Source organism: Mastigoproctus giganteus, chromosome 3, assembly GCF_048544385.1.
Source record: "Mastigoproctus giganteus isolate SK-2022 chromosome 3, ASM4854438v1, whole genome shotgun sequence".
NCBI classification, from domain to species: Eukaryota; Metazoa; Arthropoda; class Arachnida; order Uropygi; family Thelyphonidae; genus Mastigoproctus; species Mastigoproctus giganteus.
Window position 1 is genome coordinate 51,044,129 of NC_143577.1, and position 19,975 is coordinate 51,064,103.

Genomic DNA, 19,975 nt, shown 5'->3' on the forward strand with positions numbered 1-19,975 from the left:
GGGCGAACAGAAAGTGGACATGGAAGAGTCCAAATGGATTAACAACTAATGAAATCGACTTCATCCTCACTAACAGAAGATATATTGTGAATGATGTTACCATCCTGAATAAGGTAAATGTTGGAAGTGATCACAGAATGGTAAGATGTACACTTGATATAGATGTAGGAAAGGAAAGGAAAAAACTGACTCGAGTAAATAATACAAAGGTCTTTGAAATAACAGAGGAGGAGAAAAAGCAGTATGTACTGGAACTTAAGAACAAGTTTGAGCTTCTGCAGACTGCTCAGGACCAAGATATCGACGAGGAATATTACAACTTTCTGAAAGTGATAAAGCCCAAGAAACCTATAGGGAAACAGAAATCCAAAGAAGAAAAAATTAGTCAAGAAACACTTGTCATGATGAACCAAAGACGATAAATGAAGAGCAAGAAAAACACTGACAGGGAGAAAATTGAGTATACTGAGTTATGCAAAGCCATTAGAAAGAGACTCAGAGAGGACATAAGAAGATTTAACACAAGAAAAGTAGAACAAGCATTAAGGGAAAACAAAGGATTTAAATCAGCAGCCATGAGCAGTAATACAGAAAGACAAATGATACTGAAACTGAAGAATAGCGATGGTGTACTTATAAACAGCAGAGAAGGCATAATTCAAATAGCAGAAGACTACTATAGAGAATTATACAAGGAGCGAGGGAATGATACCAGCAGTGGGGAACATGGATTGCAAAGTAGCAACACATACGACATACCCGATATTCTTCCTGATGAGGTAGAACATGCATTGAAGAAAATGAAGAATCGGAAAGCCCCGGGGGAAGATGAAGTTACTGTAGAGTTGTTAAAATTGGGAGGAAGAGACATAACACAAAAACTGACAAGGCTCTTCACAAAGTGCATTAGAAAAGGTGTGATGCCTAAGCAGTGGAATAATGCAATCATAGTTTTGCTGCATAAGAAAGGAGATAAATCAGAAATTGGAAATTATAGACCAATTAGCTTGTTATCCCATATCTACAAGTTGTTCACAAGGGTCATTACTAACAGATTAGAAAGAATACTTGATGAGAATCAACCAAAAGAGCAAGCTGGCTTTAGGACAGGATTCTCAACTATGGATCACCTTCACGTAATATCACAGCTAATGGAGAAAGCGAATGAATATAAAACACCATTATGCCTGGCATTTGTGGATTATGAAAAGGCATTTGACTCCATACAGCATAAGGCAATGTTTCGGGCACTGGAAAGACAAGGCATAGATACCCCATATATTATGATTTTGAAGAAAATATATGAGAGTGCTACCTCCTTTATTAGACTAGACAAAGACAGTAGCAAATTTAAAATTGAGAAAGGAGTTCGACAAGGAGACACAATATCTCCGAAGCTGTTTACTGCTGCCCTTGAGGAAGCTTTCAGAAGATTAGACTGGTCGCAGAAAGGAGTCAATGTGAACAGAGAGTACCTAAACCATTTACGATTTGCAGATGACATTGTGGTTATAAGCCACGATCCCAAAGAATTAGAGGAAAATCTTAATCAGTTATGCACAGTTAGTAAGGATTTTGGACTAAAGATGAATATGGCTAAACATATTCATCAGTATGAATATGAACAAGTATGCCACGGAAAGGGAAATAATGATTGAAGGAGCAGTAATTGAAAAGGTGGAGTCATATACTTATCTGGGACAAGTTATTAGTTGTAATAATGATAAATGGCTGGAAGTCAAGAGAAGAATAAATTTTGGATGGATAGCATTCAGGAAATATAGTCACACACTGAAGAGCAATATCCCAGTTTGTCTGAAACGTAAAATAATGAACCAATGTATACTCCCCACCATGACTTATGGAAGTGAAACTTGGGCACTCACCAAAAGAATGGAAGAGAAGCTGAGAACTACACAGCGAAGAATGGAACGAATTATATTGGGAATCAGACTGTTAGATAAGAAGAGAAACACATGGATTAGGCAGCAAACTCAAGTAAAGGACATTCTTATCAAAACTAAAGAACTAAAATGGTCTTGGGCAGGACACATAGCTCGAAGACATGATGACAGATGGACTAAGAAAATAACAGAATGGTACCCAAGAGGAGCTAGAAGAAACCCTGGAAGACAAAGGCGGAGATGGATAGATGAAATTCATGAGTTTTTGGGTAGTAAATGGATGGCCAGTACTCAAAACAGAAGGAACTGGAAAGTTGCTGGAGAGGCCTTCATCCTGCAGTGGATTAAAAATGGCTGATGATGATGATGAAATAATAAAAAATATGTAAGTATTTTTTACGAATAAAATACTTACGTATTTTATTACGACTATTACGTAATAAAATATTGCTAATGCTTTTGCTTCTATCGTAAGCAAACTTGTTTTTTGTTTGATTTTCTATCCAAACAGATGACAGCCGTTGCATCTCTTCCAATTCTTTGTGTCTTAATCTAATGGATTTTAATTACACTTTGAATTGTTCCTGCTATGAAAGTTATTTTTATTTTCTCTGCATTCTTTGTAATTCTCGGCGTTGCCTCATTTAGGTCTGTAGCACGTGCAATATCACATAGTCTTTCATTTCGCTCAAAGCGTTTCACAATTTCATATTTTTCTCTATCGACAGAGGCGGACTGGCCATAAGCCTTGCCGGGGAAACCCCGGTGGGCCGGAGTGATTTTGGCAATAAACCATTGTATGAGGCCACTATAAATTTTCCCGGGTAAGAATTTTTGACCCAGTCTGCAGTGTCTTCACCAGGACGCTTCCTTTTCACGCCTTTTAAGTATTTTACTAATTTTTAGGGAATAAAGCACAATTATAAAACGAGGAGGCACGTTTGATACACATAAACAAAGCTGCGCGTGTGTAGCAACTGAATAAACAACACTGTAAAGGCAGAGATACACTATTAACACCTCACATTTTACTAAAGCACAATTCTGGGGGTTACTACCATAAAACAATAAAAACAATTTCCAGTTGAGTTTCTGCTAGTGGAATCTGTTATAAACTGGTAGTAAACTCGATCTAATTGCATTTGCGATTATACCGATAGCTGGAATTGTGTGGGTTTTTACGTTATTATGGTGAAATGTGTTCCCCCTTCACTGATATAAAAAAACATAAATACATTTTCAGAATATTCTCTTCATTCCTATCGTGTTGCGTTTGGTTGGGGTGATTCTGCCATTTCTTGTAAAAATGGTTCGACTGCCATTTCTTGTAAACACAAAGGCGAATAGTGCATAAGCGAATTCGGTTCGTGTTATATAAGATATCGTTCCCCTATTTATAAATCGTGTATGATTGTTTCGTGTAGTGTAAACACGTGTTATACGAGGACTGACTGTATATATATTTTTTAATAAAACACCTTCCCACTCTATTCCATTTATAAATCCCCCCCCCCCAGTTTGAGCCGAGGTGCAGCACTTTGGATTCTCTCTCTTTTTTAATCAGATCAAAAATGGCTCTTCACTCAAAAAAGGTTTCCAACCTCTGCAGTAGATCTTTGAATTTATTCAAACTGTCAGCCTCAACTACCTGCATGGGCAACTTGTTCCAGCTATTAATGACTCACTGGCTAAAAGAAAACTTTCTAGACTAATCTAAATTTCAAGCCCTGTAATTTGTATTTATATCCCCTAGTTCTGGAATTAATTAGAACAATGAAAATTCCACCTTCATTCATTTTACTAATCCATTTCAGAGCTTTATAATCATCATTCAGGTTACCTCTGAGGTGCCTGGTTGCCAAGCTCTGTAGCCCACATAATCGGAGTCTTTCCTCATACAGTTGCCTTTCTGTTGATCTCACCATTCAAGTTGTCCATCTCTGGACCCTTTCAAGAAGCTTGATGTCTTATCAGATGGTCTCCATACTTGAACACAGTATTCCAAATGTGGTCGACTTACAATTGCCTTATACAGTGGGATTATGACCTCTCTATCTTTACAGGATGGTGTTCGATAAATCATTAATAGGACACCATGGGATTTATATGGCCACATTCATGTAATATAATAAACGAAAAAGCCAAAGGACAATGTTCTTATCCCTTTTATGAAAGAACACAAAAAATGTTTGCCTATACTTGCTCAATGTGGCAGCACTTAATACTGATACTGAATGCTGCCACTTCATATTAAATATTTTATTCCATTGCAGCAGTCATTATGGTTATTGTAATAAGCTTTTGTCCTTCAGAAATTACTACAAGAAGTCTGGGGGGAATAATGGAGGGCGGGGACTAAAGGCAATATATATCCTTGGAAATTATGCTTTCCTCAAAAAAAAAAAAAAAAAAGAGAGAGAGAGAGAGAGAGAGAGAGAGAGACCAGAATGATGGTGACTGTGAAATCAGACGTCACAAAAAATTCAGCAATGATGGGACTGCTCCGTGACTCTTCTATTTAAGAGATATATCAAAATATATATTAGTATTAAAATGGCAGAACCGTGCAAGAAAGCACAGCATATATATACACTGTGCTGCCACTTTATTAGGTACACCTACATAGTAGCGTGTTGAGACTCCTTTAGCCTTCAAAACAGCCTGAATTCATCTAGGCATGGATTGAACAAGATGCTGAAAACGTGATGGAATGGAGCATCATGCAGACATGAGTGTGTCATGCGGTTCCTTGAGATTTGACGGAGGTGTAGGCCTGCAGTGAACAGCCCTTTCCAGCTCATCCCAAAGATGTTTAATAGGATTGAGATCTGCAGACTGAGCGAGCCACTGCAGCAAAGAAATCATTTTCATGTTCCTGGAACCATTCCTTAGTGATTCGGGCTTTGTGCACTGGCACATTATCCTGCTGGAAGTAACCACCTGAATGAGGATAAACTGTCAACATGAATGGATGCACTTGGTCAGCAATGATGTTTAGGTACGATTTGGCATTCAGACGTGAATCTATGGGTATCAATGGACCCAACGTGTGCCAAGAAAACATTCCCCACACCATAACACTACCCCCACCACCTTGCACAGTAGTCGTCAGACATGACGGGTGCATGGATTCATGTTGTTTTCCCCAAATTCTGAGCCCTCCACCAGGAACTTTGACTCATCACACCAAGCAACTGTTTTCCAATCCTCGATAGTCCAGTCCTGGTGTTGCTGTGCCCACAGGAGGCGTGCTCTCTTATTCTTCATTGATAACAAAGGTACGCGATGTAGTTGTCGGCTGTTGTAGTCCAATACATTGTGATATTTTGTTCTGCACACCAAGGTTGTATTCTGATGTGGTGTGACATTGTGGCCCATCTGTTTGCTTGCACAATTCTAGCCATCCTCCTCTGACCTCTCTCATCAACAAGCAATTTTCTTTCACAGGAGTGCCATTGAGAGGATATTTTCTGTTTGTTGCACCATTCTCGATGCACCCTTGAAACTGTGGTGCGTGAAAAGTTCAGGAGAACTGCCGTTTCAGAGATGCTTTGTCCCGCACGTCTTGCACCTACTACCATGCCACATTCGAAGTCCGTTAGATCACTCCTTTTCCCCATTCTTGCTATGGTTTGTATGCTTAACTGATACTACAAAGGTTGCTCTGCTGCATTTATATCCACAACTGTGGTCGTGTGACTTGCAATGTTGTGGGACAAACCATTTGTGTGCACAGCAGGGGTGTACCTAATAAAGTGGCAACTCAGTGTATAAATATATAGTCTGCCATAAAAAAAAAAAGTTTCTTTAGGTTGATATTTTATGTTGTTCTTGCAAATTCTTATTCAATCCCTCTTTAAATCTACATAATCTCCCAATTCTAGAACAGTAGGTAGTTATTTGTTACAATAACTGTCTGCTCTTTGAATAAACACATTTTCTTACATCTAATCTAAAATCATCCTTGCATGACTTGAGTTTAAGTCTCTTGGTTCGCATAATCCTTGAAAGATGAAAATATAACCATATCATTAAATTTGCTCAATCTTTTTAAGAACTTAAACACTTTGATGATCATCATGCAGAAGCCAAGTTCTAAACTGCTCTTTCCTCAAGAATATCACGAGTATTTACTAAGGAAAGAATAATAAGTAAGATGAATATTAAATAGATAATAGACAATAAAACATAAATCTGTGTGAACAAAGAATTAACACAGTAAGTGAGGAGGATTCATTATATACTGAAGAATCAATGCTATAAGCAACAAACAAACTTTTTTTTTTGTGTACCAACTGACCACAAAACTGACAAGCACACTTGTTATGACTCCTTTAGGTGTAGGCATTCCTCCAATTGAAGTAGTGCAATTTTGCCTTTTCTCAAGAAAAAGTGACTTGAGAGTTACCTATTTACTTGTTACAGAATCCCTCCCACTAGTTCAACCTTGAGGTGACCATGACACTGCCTGTAGGCAACCTAATGCTCATGACTTAGTTTGTCAATTGCTGAGACATTCAGTTGCTAAGTGAGAAAAGATCAAGAAAGCTGTTAACATTAAATTAGTGGAAGTAACAGAACACTATTCATGTTTATCCTCAAGTGGAGTAAAATGGAAGTGAGTAAAAAGTGCATCCTGTTTCCAAATATATATATATAAAAAAACAACAATAAAAAAAAATTGATTCACAAGTTTTGAGAACCAGCATAAACCACACCAGAGTGGTCCATCATTCTCTGAAGGGAGACTCCAATTCCAGGACCTCCCTCTGACACACCTGCTAACAATAACTATTTTAAATAGTATTGTAATATAAGGACAATTACATTACTTTTATTCTCAGCACACGTTTAGTATATGTACAAAGTAATATTCAGCTGAATATATATACAGAAAATACACAACATATAAGTAAATAATATAAGTCAACATCAGCTTGTATAGGCTATGGCAGTCGAATGGCCATCATGGGAATCCACACCAAAACTGGACCAATGACATGTGGAAATCTGCTGCCTGAGCTGATAATCCTATTTCCAACTCTATCATGCCGATGGGAGCATCCACGCTTGGATAAAGCAACATGAGGCCACGGCATCTGGATGCGCTGTTGCCATCTGCAGGCTGGAGGCAGTGGTGTTAGGGTTCGGTCATATTTTCTTGGCATGTCCTGGGTCTTCTGATCACTGTTAATCAATGGCTCAGTGGGAATGCCTAACTTTTCATCATTGTGGACCAAGTACACCCATTCACGAGTCCAGTGTCTATAAACAAGACAACATGCCATGTCACAAGGCCCAGCAGGCTGCTAAATGGTTTCAGGAACACGATACAGAATTCTTCATCCTCCAATGGCCACCCAACTCATCTAACCTCAACTAAATTCAGCATGTTTGGGGTCTACTGGAAAAGGACATTCAATGCTACAACTATCAACATGTGGACATTACTGGACACATTGTGCAATGAATAGGTAGCATTACTAGAGGACATTCAGCAGCACCTTGTGAAATCCATACCAAGATGTGTAGAGGCTGTATTATAGACAAAAAGTGGTTCCAAGAGCTTTTTGGCCGTGAAGGGCATTAAAGATTCTCTCTCTCTCTCTCTCTCTCTCTCTCTCTCTCTCTCTCTCTCTCTCTCTCTCTCTATTTTGAATGTGTTGCTAATGTAAAATCAGCTCAGTGTGTGTGCTCAGTTCATGAGCCAATATGCATGTTGTGCTTGCTGAAAAACCAGGAATAAGTCAGGTGAAAAACTTACTCCCACCATCTATGATCAGCAAAGTACATTCCCTCTTATTGTAAATGCCTTAAGAAATTTCTCCAGTCTATAACAGGACTTGAAATCAGACCTCTTCAAATGTGTGACAAGTGGGAAAACCAGAGGACATGCACATCATGTATGTGACAGTGAGTGGAAGAGAGAGATTGTGTATAAACATTTATTTATTTGCTTATAACCACTGAATCAATTTTTTAAACAACATAGCTAATACAGAAACCTAATATAAAAATTTAAATAAATCATGTGAGAATTATTTATTTAATACAAAAACAAAAAACAATTAAATTCCTTTTTCCCTCCTATTCTCAAAAGATTTTTTTGGGAAGAAGGCCAATCTTTTCCAATTTTCATTAGCATTTTATTTATTAGCAAGCATACTTTTAACTTTCACGTTTCACACCTTGCTGTAGATGAACAAACTTCTTTCAATTTGTCATCAGACCTATATCATTACTTTTTTATTGACACTAATATTAATGATACAAACCATAATTTTTGATAATACAGCAATTACCCATTTTGCAATAAAAAGTCTTACCTGGGCAGTATTATGAACAAGCTGAATTCTTCCATCTGAGAGCATTACAACAGTAATACCCATTCTCTTAATCACCGCTAGATGCTCTTTATTGGTAGCCTGAAATTCTGAAGCATGCAATTTTCGAGGCCTTGATAAAATAAAAAAATAAAAAAAAATTTTAAATGGCTGCAATATCACATGCATATCACAAGAATTTAAAGAAACAATAAAACAGCTTAAAATAACAACAAAGCAAATAAAACAACCAGTAATATTAAAAAAATATCCAATTTGGCAAATACTATTAGTTTAGTTTTGGCAAATGCTGTTGTTATGCATTCCATATAGCAATGGTGTTACGAACATTAAACCTACAATAAAAACTGCTTCATGAGTGTAGATATGTACAATGCTTAAAATTCGTGCTCAAGTTTTCAACTGGAAATACAAACTTAATATATTTAAGTATGTGCCTTCTGATAGCCACACTGATATTGAAGAGCTTAAGTGTAGGTATGAATCTAACAAGAGATTTAATTATGACAGTCATGTAGGTTGGTTTAAAGTGTGTGACAAACTCAAGAACTGAATTCACTGGGAACAAAGCAGCAAAAGCACTACATACTTATATAATTTTTAGGTGCTCAACAACTTCAGCACATTCAACTTATGAATAAAAACAGCCGGAAATAGGTTGCACAGCATACACTAGTGTTTCTCAACCTTTTTTTTTTTTAGTAAAAAAATTTTCATTGACAGCTTTTGTGAACTCTGCTAATAAAAAAAGACCATCTTGGCCTTTCCCCTAATTCATCCCAAATATGTTCAACTGGATTAAGATTTTAGCTCTGTGCTAGCCAACCTGCTGTGTTCCACTGTTGTTCTATTTAAACCACAGGAGTTCACAATCCTTACTTTGTGACATGGAGGAAGGTGAGGTGTAAATGCCATTTATATAAATTGCCCCAATGTAGAGTACACAGAATTGTCTTGAACATCAATGTACACTGAAATGTGGTTCTTGTTGGTTTATTGTTTAATGGCACAAGGGCTGCTAAGGCCATATTGTGCCTGATTCTATTTACTACTGCAGTTGAAATGTTAAAATCTGTTTAATAATTGTGTCTGCTTCAAGAATGCAAAAAACTCAGCTAGATTTGCATTGTCTCCAATCAGATGAGATAATGTTAAAGGTTCTTGCTGATATGAAAGCAATGTGAAAATTGTGTTTTGAGCATTAATGTAATGGTTACAATTTAGTAGGATATGCTTCACCGTAAGTGCAGTCTGACAATATGTACAAATAGGCGGATCTTCCCCCACGAGCAGATAAATATGGGTTAGATGCGTGCACCCAATACGCGTCCTAGCCAGGATCACCTCCTCTTCCCTATTTGATCTCATGCTTGATGCCCACAACTGAGGTTCCCGTTTGAATTGCAGCAGCTTATTACTGCCCAGAGCCTGCCAGATCTGCAACTATTGTTCTTCATACATGTTTTTCATGACTGATTTGTAGTTTGTATACGGCACTTGGTAGTTAGGAGAGCATGTAGTGGTCGGATGTTTAGTGGCTTAATCTGCATGTTCATTTCCTTTGATGCCTACATGACCTGGTATCCAACAGAAAGTAACTGATTGGTTAGCAGCATGTAACACAATTATCTGTGGTCTGATTTGCTTCAAGACAGGGTGGATTGGGTTGGATGAATTTTTTTAATGTTGTTATTGCACACGGGGTCGGAATAGATCATTGTTTGCTTACAGGATAGATCAGTTACGTGATCTAGAGCTATCTTTATAGCAAAACGTTTGGCAGTATAGACACTGCATTCCTTCAGAAGGGATACAGAACTAGAAAAGATAGTAGAAACTACTACTATCTTTTAGTACTACTACTACTACTGTTGTACTTGTTTTTGATCCATCGGTATATATATGAAAATACTGAGAATTTTTAGCTACATGAGCAGCATGGAGTTTCCTGATGGTGGGATCTGCTGCCTGTTTTTTCCCCCATTGTTGGAAAGAGATCACAGAACTGTATATAACTAGACCATGGAGGTTCATAAGTGTTTGTGTCCTGAAAGACACAAACACTTATGAACTATATGTAAGTTCCAGCATTCTATTAACTGTAGTAGCCTTATTCCAATTGTCTTATTTTCATTAGGTTTGTTGTCATAAAAGGTGGTCCACTGGGGCTCGAATAAGTATGGCCAGGTAGGATGAAAGGGAAGACAGTATTTTTGCTGAATAGTTCAGTAGCAACATTTCCCTCCGAAGATGGAGTGCAGGTTCGTGTGCCTCTATATATAGACTGTTGTAGTTGTTTGTTATTTTGGTTTTTAGGAGCATTAGCAACTAAGGCCATATTGCTCCGGGAATATGCAGTGGTCATTCCCTGACCTTTCCGCATCCTCCGTTATATACAGACTACGTACAGAGGATGTTCTGAATGCTCCTAAAGCAATCCACTGTGATGGACAGTGTCTAGCCGAAGTACTGCACTTTTCCTGACCAAGTCATAGATTGGAGCTCCGTAATCCAAGTGAGATCTAATTAAAACCTGGTGTAATTGAAGAAGAGTGTATCGGTCAGCACCCCACATTGATGAAGATAGTACTCTGAGGATATTTAATTTTTTTAAGCAAATGGTTCTCAGATATGTGATGTGCTGTATGGAGTTTAATTTATTGTCCAGGATTAGACCAAGAAATCTGATACTATTGGAAAGAGGTATGGTAAAATTTTTAAGTTGTAATTCAGGGTCGGGGTGGATCTTATGCTTTTTACAGAAATGAATACAGTTTGATTTTTGTGCTGATAAGCGATAGCCATTGCGAGACATCCACATCTCTATTTTGTTAATTGAGATCTGAAGCTGTCTCAATAGAATTCATATTTTTTCCTTGGCAGGAGATTATGAGGTCATCTACATAGTGATATAATTCAACTGTGCTTGGAATATCATGGATGACGTTTATTTTAATTAAAAATAGAGTAGTACTCAAAATACATCCCTGAGGAATGCCTTCCTCCTGTATATGGATTTTAGAAAGAACATTTTGACGAACCTGGAAGGTTCTGCCCTGGAGAAAGCTTTGAATAAACAAGGGAAGCCTGCCTCATAGTCCAAAGATGTGAAGATCCCATAGAAAACCAAAATGCCACATTGTATCAAAAGCCTTTTCTAAATCCAAACTTACCATAACTAGGTGGTCATTTCTGATGTTTGATTCTGCTTTAGTCATCATATCAAAAGCAGATCTGTTTTGCCAAAAGCCACACTGATTTTTATACAGGATATTACGTGACTCTAAAAACCAGGTGAGGCATTTGAGAACCAATTTTTCCAGTGTTTTTCTTAAACAACTAGCTAAGGAAATTGGACAATAGTTAACCGGATTAGAGAGATCTTTTCCTGGTTTAGGGATGGCTAATACAAGTGAATGTCTCCAAGAGAGAGGATAAACGTTTAACTGAAAACTTCTGTAAAAAAATATTAGTAGAGTTTGTAAAGCTGTGTCATTCAACTGTTTTTCAGCATAATATAAAATATACCATCCAGGCCAGCCGCACTATCGGGTGCTCTGTTAGGAGATTCCTTTAACTCGGATATTGTAAAAGGTTGATTATATGGAAAAGAGACACCGGTGTTGAAATTTAACTTGCGCTTTTCTGCTACCTCTTTAATTTTCTGGAATGGAACATCATATGAATGTGCTGCTGAAGTTTTAGCAAAAGTTTCAACAAAAGTGTTTGCTATGTCTTTGGGGGAAGACAGTTCCTGTCCATTAAAGATCAATATAGGAGAGGATGACAATGGATATTTGCCATTCGGATGTTGGATTTTCCTCCAAATTAATCTAATAGCGGTGTTTATTGTGATAGTGGAAGCGAACCGTATCCATGAATCTTGTTTGGCCTTTCTTCTTATTTGCCTTGCTTTAGCACTGAGTTTCTTATAGTTTATAGGGTTAATACTAGTGGGATGCATACAGAAAATATTCCAAGCTTTATTCTTATCTTTTTTTGCTCTATTACATTTTTCATTCCACCAGCAGTTTTTGCACTTGCATGGACGAGCAGACGACTAAGGAATAGCTTTATCAGCTGCTGCTAGTATTTGTTTTGTGATATGGTCAGTGGCTTCATCTATTGATTGATTCAGTATATAGTGTTTATCTACTTAAGGATAAACTTAAGGAAAGTTTACTTAATGATACTTAAGGAAAACGTTATCCAGTTTGCCTTTGAGAATTTCCACCTTCTACAAATTTCTGGATAGTTGGAGATAGTCTGAAATTTGCAAGTAATTGGGAAATGATCACTATTATGTGGATTTTCCAATACTGCCCAATGTATACCTGGGTACAGAGCAGGGAGCAGATAAATAGAGCTATGGCAGAAGTATTTCCTGTGGGAAATTGCACATGAGTATGTGCACCTGTGTTCAGCAGAGTTAGATTGTGTGTGTCGAGTAATGTTTCTATTAGCTGCCCTCTTTTATCCATATGTAGACTTCCCTACAAAGGGTGGTGTCCATTAAAGTCACCCATCAAGCAAATAGGAGGTGGTATCTGAGCAAAGAGATCATCAAATTCTCTGAGTTTAAATGTTTGATTAGGCGGAAGATAAATAGAAACAAGTAATAAAATTATTCCAAGTTCTATGCGTACAGCAACAACTTCTAAATTAGCTTGAAAGGGGATTTGCCTAGATGGAGTATTAATGGATACTAAAACCGCTACACCTCCATGCACTGCAGCTGCTGCATTCCTGTCATGTCTGTACAAAGTATATTTTTTTTTATAGAGGGTGTCACTTGTGGAGTTAAAAAAGTTTCCTATAAGCAAATACCTGCAGGATTAAGATCTCGTATTAGGTTGTTGTTGTTGTTATGTAGGAGCATTAGCAACTAAGGCCATATTGCCCGGGGATATGTGGTGGTCATTCCGACCTTTCCGCATCCTCCGTATTTGGTGGTCACAGGCTTGAACCCCGGTTTAATCAAGAAGCATGTGCTATGCACTGCCGCTCCTGCCCACCTGGCTATGGAGGCGCCCTCGTATTGGGTCATAGAGCTCATCTGCATTTGTATGTAGTCCTTGACAATTCCACTGTAAAATGCACTGCATTATTTATTCTTAGTGGTAGGATGATCTGGTTGCTCTTCAGAGGTAGCCTTATGGCGATCTCTTTTTGGAAAGTTAGGATGTCCAGTGTCCATATCTTCTTCAACATAAATTTCTAATATAGGTTCTTCTTGTGTTGTGTCATCTATGTCCATTACTGCAGTATTTGTTTGGTTCTAAGCAGAGGATTCAGCTTTTCCCACCCTGGTCTCACTCTGGGACTTGATGCCACTAGTAGAGGGGATGGAAATGGGAGTATTACATGTTTGATCTTTATTGTTTTGCTCCACAGATGGCTGAAGAACTGAAAGCATAGCTCTAGCCCATTCAGCAAGTGATCTGTCAGGTGGAATTGAGGCATTGGTTTCAGTGGCAATCGACCAACATTTCTTTATAACATTAGCATATGTACATGCTGAATTATCTTTCACCATTTGTCGTCTGGCTTCTTGATAAGTCACCTTATGTTCAACTTTATATTTCTGATTGTTTTCCCAAGTTTCCAAAAATCACAGTTTTTCAAATATGCAGGATGATCCCTCTTGCAATTTGGGCAAACTGGAGATGCTGCAGTACAATCTGTTTGAGCGTATTCTTGGGAACCACATTTTGGGGACACATTGTTTCCTCGACAAGTTGTTTGAGAGTGCCTGAATTTTTGGCACTTCTAACAGCGTATTGGATTTGGAATATAGGGGCGGATATGACAATTTAGATAACCAGCTTTAACAGTATTTGGTAAGTTTGGCGTATTGAAAGTGAGTATTATACTACGGGTTGGAATGAGAATGCCATCCCTATGAGTCAGAATTCTCTTAGCTTGTAGGACCTTTTGATCTTTCATTTTTTGCACAAACTCTTCTTCTGTTACATTCAATAGATCCCATTCAGAGATAACACCTTTGGAACTATTTACAGTTGTGTGGGGTGAGATTTTAAGAGGAATTCCCCCAAATCTGTAAGCTTTAACAAGAGTTCGGAATGTTTAGGCTGTGTCTTTTCAACTCGTAAATCCCCTGCCTGTAACCTTTTGATCATTTTAGGTGATCCGGTGGCATTTTCTAGGAATCTCTGTATCATAAATGGAGAGCGTTTACTCACTGGTTGACTAGATAATAAGAAAGGTTGGATACTCTGTTTGGTCATTGTCTTTTTTTTAAGTGCTTACTTTGCATCAAAAAGGAAAGTATATCTAATAAAGCGGCCAATCATTATATATGCCATAATGTTGCATAAACATAAGCCATAAAAAATGGCAAGTCAAAGCTTTTGTTGCTTTTTAGTACAAATATACAAAACAGGCATACAGAAGAGAAACCCATACTGCACTCATTTTACTGAACTTTAAATGATTTAGAAAGACAGGCAAATAAAAATTTATTTGCCTGTCTTTCTAAATAAGATTTTTAACCTGTAATTTGTTTTAGCAGCTGAAGAATGTTCAAGACCTGTGTGCAGGTGGGGCAGAAAACTGCTAGCTTGGGGGAGGATTCACAGACTAATAGATTAACAGTAGCAGTAGCCGCAGGCAGAGGTGGAAATGAATCTTGCACTGCTTCTATCGGAATGAGCAGCAGCCCAGAAAGCAATTTATTGGGGATTTCAGGAACTGCCGGGAGTCATGAAGCAAGTAAATACATGGGCTGTGTTAGAGTAAATAAGAGGTGCATGTACACCAATGCTAGGAGTATAGTAAATAAATCTGATGAATTTGAAGTGAAGGTCAAGACATCAAAGGTGAATATTGTTGAGATATCAGAGATGGAAGAGTTGGAATTTGGGGAGTACAATGTGTACAGAAAGGATAGACAGGATAGGAAGGAGGAGGCATTATGCTGTTAGTTAAGAAACACACAAAATCTAAGGAAGTGCATCCAGTTAACATAGATGGACAGTGCAATGTTGAGTCAGTTGATGTGACATAAGCATTGGAAAAGCAAAAATGAGAGTAGGAGTTTGTTATAGGCCTAATGAACAATTAAACAGAAAAATAGAGTGGGCCAGTAAATCAGAGTGTCTTATAATGGGGGATTTGAACTTCCCAGATATTGACTGGAACTTGTGTATTGGTCACTCACACACTAGCTAGTAAGGCTTTTGTGGATTTACTGGATTATTGTTTTCTACAGTAGCATTTTAGAGAGGCAACCAGAGGGAGTAACACTCTTGGTCTGATTATCACCAGTGATTATTCACACATTAAGAATTTTCAGATAACAGAACTGCTAGGTGGCAGTGATCATGGCATACAGATGTGGGATTTACTTAAAGATGTAACTACCACTCAAGGGTAAAGGGAAGGGTTTTTGCTTTTGTAAAGGTGACTACAGTGGTCTCAGAGATTTTCTAAGTTATATACTGTGGGACCAACTGATGATATTACCAACAGCAAATTCTAAATGGGAAGCATTCAAGGAAGTAATCTTGGAAGCTAGTAGATTTTTTGTTCCAACTAAGAAATATTGTTCTAGGTTTAGGCCCAAATGGATGTCAGATGAACTAATGAGACTTGTGGCAGAGAAGAAAAATGCATGGGATGCATATAAATTATCAGGCAACACAGAAGTCTATGGTATATACAATGAGTGATCACTGAATTATGACCATCCCTATGAAATCTGAATGCGACCTGCTGACCACGTGAGGTGCAAGAGTGTGGAGTTAGTCGACCTACATAGCATAGATAAGGTGTCAGTGGTTCAGTAGGTAGTAAAATTCCAAGCATGATGGGTAAAAGGAAGGATTTATCAGACTTTGATAAAGGACAGATTGTGGGTGCTCGACGAGCTGATGCCCCGATTTATTTCCCAAATGGCTGAACTGGTGGGGGGTGTTCAACAGCCACCATAGTTAAAGTGCACTAGGACTGGCGTCAAAATGGTCAAACATTGATCCGACGAAAAAACTGCAAAGATCAGTGAAAGGTTGATGTTAGAGGTGGGCGTCGGGTCTGACAACTCGTACAGGCACAGCTTTTGATTTTTTTTTTTTTTTTGATTTGGTAGTTGTTGGTGCATCGGCTTCTGTGGCCATATTGCACCTCCCAAGGTTTTTGCAGTACTTTGATCCAAGCCCGAGGCGGGAATCGAACCCGCGACCTTGGGGTTGCCGGGCAGGTACTTTACCCACTCGGCTAGCCCGGTCGGCTACAGGCACAGCACTGTTCAAGAGCTGACTACCCAATACAACATGGGCCAACCCGGAACAGTATCTGGCATGACCGTGTATCACACGCTCGCACATATGGGCTATATCAGCAGATGACCTACGGCATCCTCTCCAAACCAAGGTTCACTGGCGTAAAAGACTCGCCTTGTGCAAATAGTATGCAAGTTGGACGTTAGAAGACTGGAAGAAGGTGTGCTAGTCGGATGAGTCACATTATTTACTACACACCGTGGATGGTCGTGTATGGATTTGGCATCAACAACGTGAGGGTCTTGATCCATCATGTGTGGTATCAAAAGTGCAGGCCGGTGGAGGCGGTTGTATGGTGTGGGGCATATTTCACGGGTATTCATTGTGCAGTAATGGCTTAAGGAACACAGTTCTGACTTCTAGCATACCGATTGGCCTCTGAACTCCCCAATATCAATCCCATAGAGCACTTGTGGGACACTATGGAAAGGCATATCAGGCATCTGGATACACCAATCACCTCCATACCTGCATTGCTGACCAAATTAAACACAGCTTGGTTGGTCATATGTCCTGAAAGCTTCCGACATCTTGTTGAATCAATGCCATGTCAGATAGCTGCTATACTGAGGGCAAAGGGAGAACCTACAAAGTATTAGTTAGGTGGTCATAATTCAGTGATCACTCAGTGTATAAGCTAGTCTGTAATCAAGTCACAAAGGAGGTTATCCAAGCGAAGGCAGATTATGAGAAATCTTTGGCAATTCATGTAAAGAAAAACAGCAAAAACTTCTTTACTTATATAAACTCAAAAAAGGAAGGGGATGAATTAATTAGATCAGTCCACTTGATATCAGTGGTTTGACTGTAGATGATCATTCTAAGATAGCGGCCAAACTAAATGACTATTTTGCATCTACATTCACACATGAGGAATTATTCAAGGAGAAGAGGGCCAGAAGTTTTTCAAACTGTAACAGGGAGTTAAATGATTTTGTAATAACTCAGAGCAAAGTGGAGGAGAAATTGTAGAAGTTAAACATAAGAAAGGCATCTTGGGTGGATGGGATCTATCCAGTTACATTAGAGGTGTCAAAGGAAGTAAGAAAACACTTAGCCATAATTATGAGAGCATCCTTGGACTCAGGGGAAGTCCCCCACGGACTGGAGATATGCAAGTATATCTCCAATTCGCAAAGGGGGATCAAAGGATGACACGAGTAATTACAGACCTGTTAGTTTGACTTCTGTTCCAGGGAAGATAATGGAGTCACTGGTTAAAGAAGCACTGCAGGATTATTTAGACAAAACAGCAGTAATAATTCAGACACAGCATGGGTTTGTTAAGGGGAAGTCTTGTCTGACCAATTTGACTGAATACTGATGTGGTCACAAAAGAACTGGATGCAAAAAATAATTTTGATTTCATATACTTGGATTTCAGGAAAGCTTTTGACACTGTTGCACATGGAAGACTACTGTACAAATTGGAGCAGTATGGCATTAAGGACAAGTTGCTACAATGGATAAAGGAAGGTTGAGTGGGAGAAGACAGAGAGTGGCAATGGACACTGCTCTTCGTGGACTAATGCTATTAGTAGTGTCCCCCAGGGTTCTGTGTTGGGCCCATTGTTGTTTTGTATATTTATCAATGATATTGATAAATATACAAAACAAAAGTGTTATATACCAAGCTTAATGTCAAAGTTTGTAGATGATAGAAAGGTTGGGAGGGTAGTTAATAATAGTAAGCTGCTGCAGCAGGATCTGGAAAAGTTGGCAGATGGGCTGAGAAGTGGCAACTGAACTTTAACATTGACAAATGCAAAGTACTGCATATGGATAGCAGTAACCACAGAGAAATGTATCAACTGGGTGGTGTTATACTCAAGGGTAGTGGAGAATGAAAGAGACCTGGAAGTAGTTGTGCAGTCAGATATGAAGTTTTCTGAGCAGTGCAGACAGGCTGCCGGAGTAGGTTATGGTGTCTTGTCAACGATATACAGGAATTTTTTGAGCAGGGATAAGGAGGTGTTATCCCCTTGTATGAGGCAATAGTCAGGCCACACCTTGAGTACTGTGTATAGGTCTGGAAGCCTCATTTTAGGAAGGATGTAGAGTTGCTAGAATGAGTACAGAGAAGGGCAAGAAGACTGGTGATTGGAACAAAGGGGTTCTCTTATGAAGAAAGGCTCAAGTTCTGCAAACTGCAGCATCTGGAGACTAGGCACCTGTGAGGCTATTTGTTATTTGTTTGTTATTTGGTTTTTAGGAGCATTAGCAACTAAGGCCATATTGCTCGGGGACATGCGGTAGTCATTCCCTGACCTTTCCGCATCCTCCGTATTTGGTGGTGATGGGCTCGAACCCCTGTGAGGCGATCTGATTGAGGTGCACAATGCCTTAAATGGATTGAGCAGGCTCAATGCTGTTGGGATTTTTCCTCCTGCTCAGATTACAAACCTGAGGTTGCATAAACTGAAACTGAGGAAAGACAGTTGTCGAATAGATGTGCGGAAATTTTCCTTTTTGCCAGAGGGTAGTTGATTGTTGGAAAAACTTACTCTGTCGTTGTGGAAGCTGATAGATTAAATATACTCAAGGCACAACTAGACAAACATATGGAATGAATGGATGGGCAAAATTGGAAGGGTTTATTTATTTTTTTTGGCTGATACTATATAAGCTTGCTTTCTTGCATCATATGCCTCTACTAATGCTAATGTGGTTCATTCTCAACAAGTTCTCGTCCTTCCTTAAATGAATTACACCAATTAATCACTCTACTTCTTTGAAACTATTCTTGCCATATTGAGCTTGAAGTTTTAACAATTTTAATTGCACTTTTTTGCTACACTGTGCAATGATAACTCCTCATTGTGCTAAAAATGCATAGTGAAATTTACATGAAAAACATCTATGACAAAAAAAGCAACAAAGTTAACAATCAGTGGTACCACCTTATGAAAACATGAATTTCTCGTGCTGATACGCGATTCCTTTTTTTATTTGAATGTCCCTCATTTATACATAAATTTTTTATTCAAAAGTATATGAAATAATTCAGAATAATAATTTTAAAAAGGTCTTTAATGTAATTTTTTGAATGCATAACTCTTGGAATTTGTGGTGTAGCAAAATTTCTCAATTACTCCTCACTGACTTGCAATGAAATATCAGTCCTAGCAAACAATTACAAATTCAAAAATATAGTACAGTAATACCCCGACTTACGCGAACTCGGAATTACGCGGTTCTTGATTTTTTCGTTTGGCAACGCTGCCGCCCACTATCTTCAAGGTCGTTTTTCGTATGTTATCGATATACGGTGCGACGGCGGAGAATGAGAGCGAAAGATGAACAAAATTCAACTTTGCTGCTTTTATGTTTTTTATATCAGTGAAGGGGAAACACATTTCACCATAATAACGTAAAAACCAACACAATTCCAGCAATCGGTATAATCGCAAATGCAATTAGATCGAGT

The 19,975-nt window shown here is 38.5% G+C and overlaps 1 protein-coding gene across 1 annotated transcript in view; it reads right to left on the reverse strand.

Moving 5' to 3' along the window:
* LOC150087952 (ER degradation-enhancing alpha-mannosidase-like protein 3) overlaps positions 1-19,975 on the reverse strand; it is a 247,990-nt gene that overhangs the window by 48,226 nt on the left and 179,789 nt on the right. Inside the window, exon 16 of the mRNA XM_090369977.1 lies at positions 8,231-8,360. Coding sequence (XP_090226103.1) covers positions 8,231-8,360 — 130 coding nt within the window. The remainder of the gene's footprint in view (positions 1-8,230; positions 8,361-19,975) is intronic.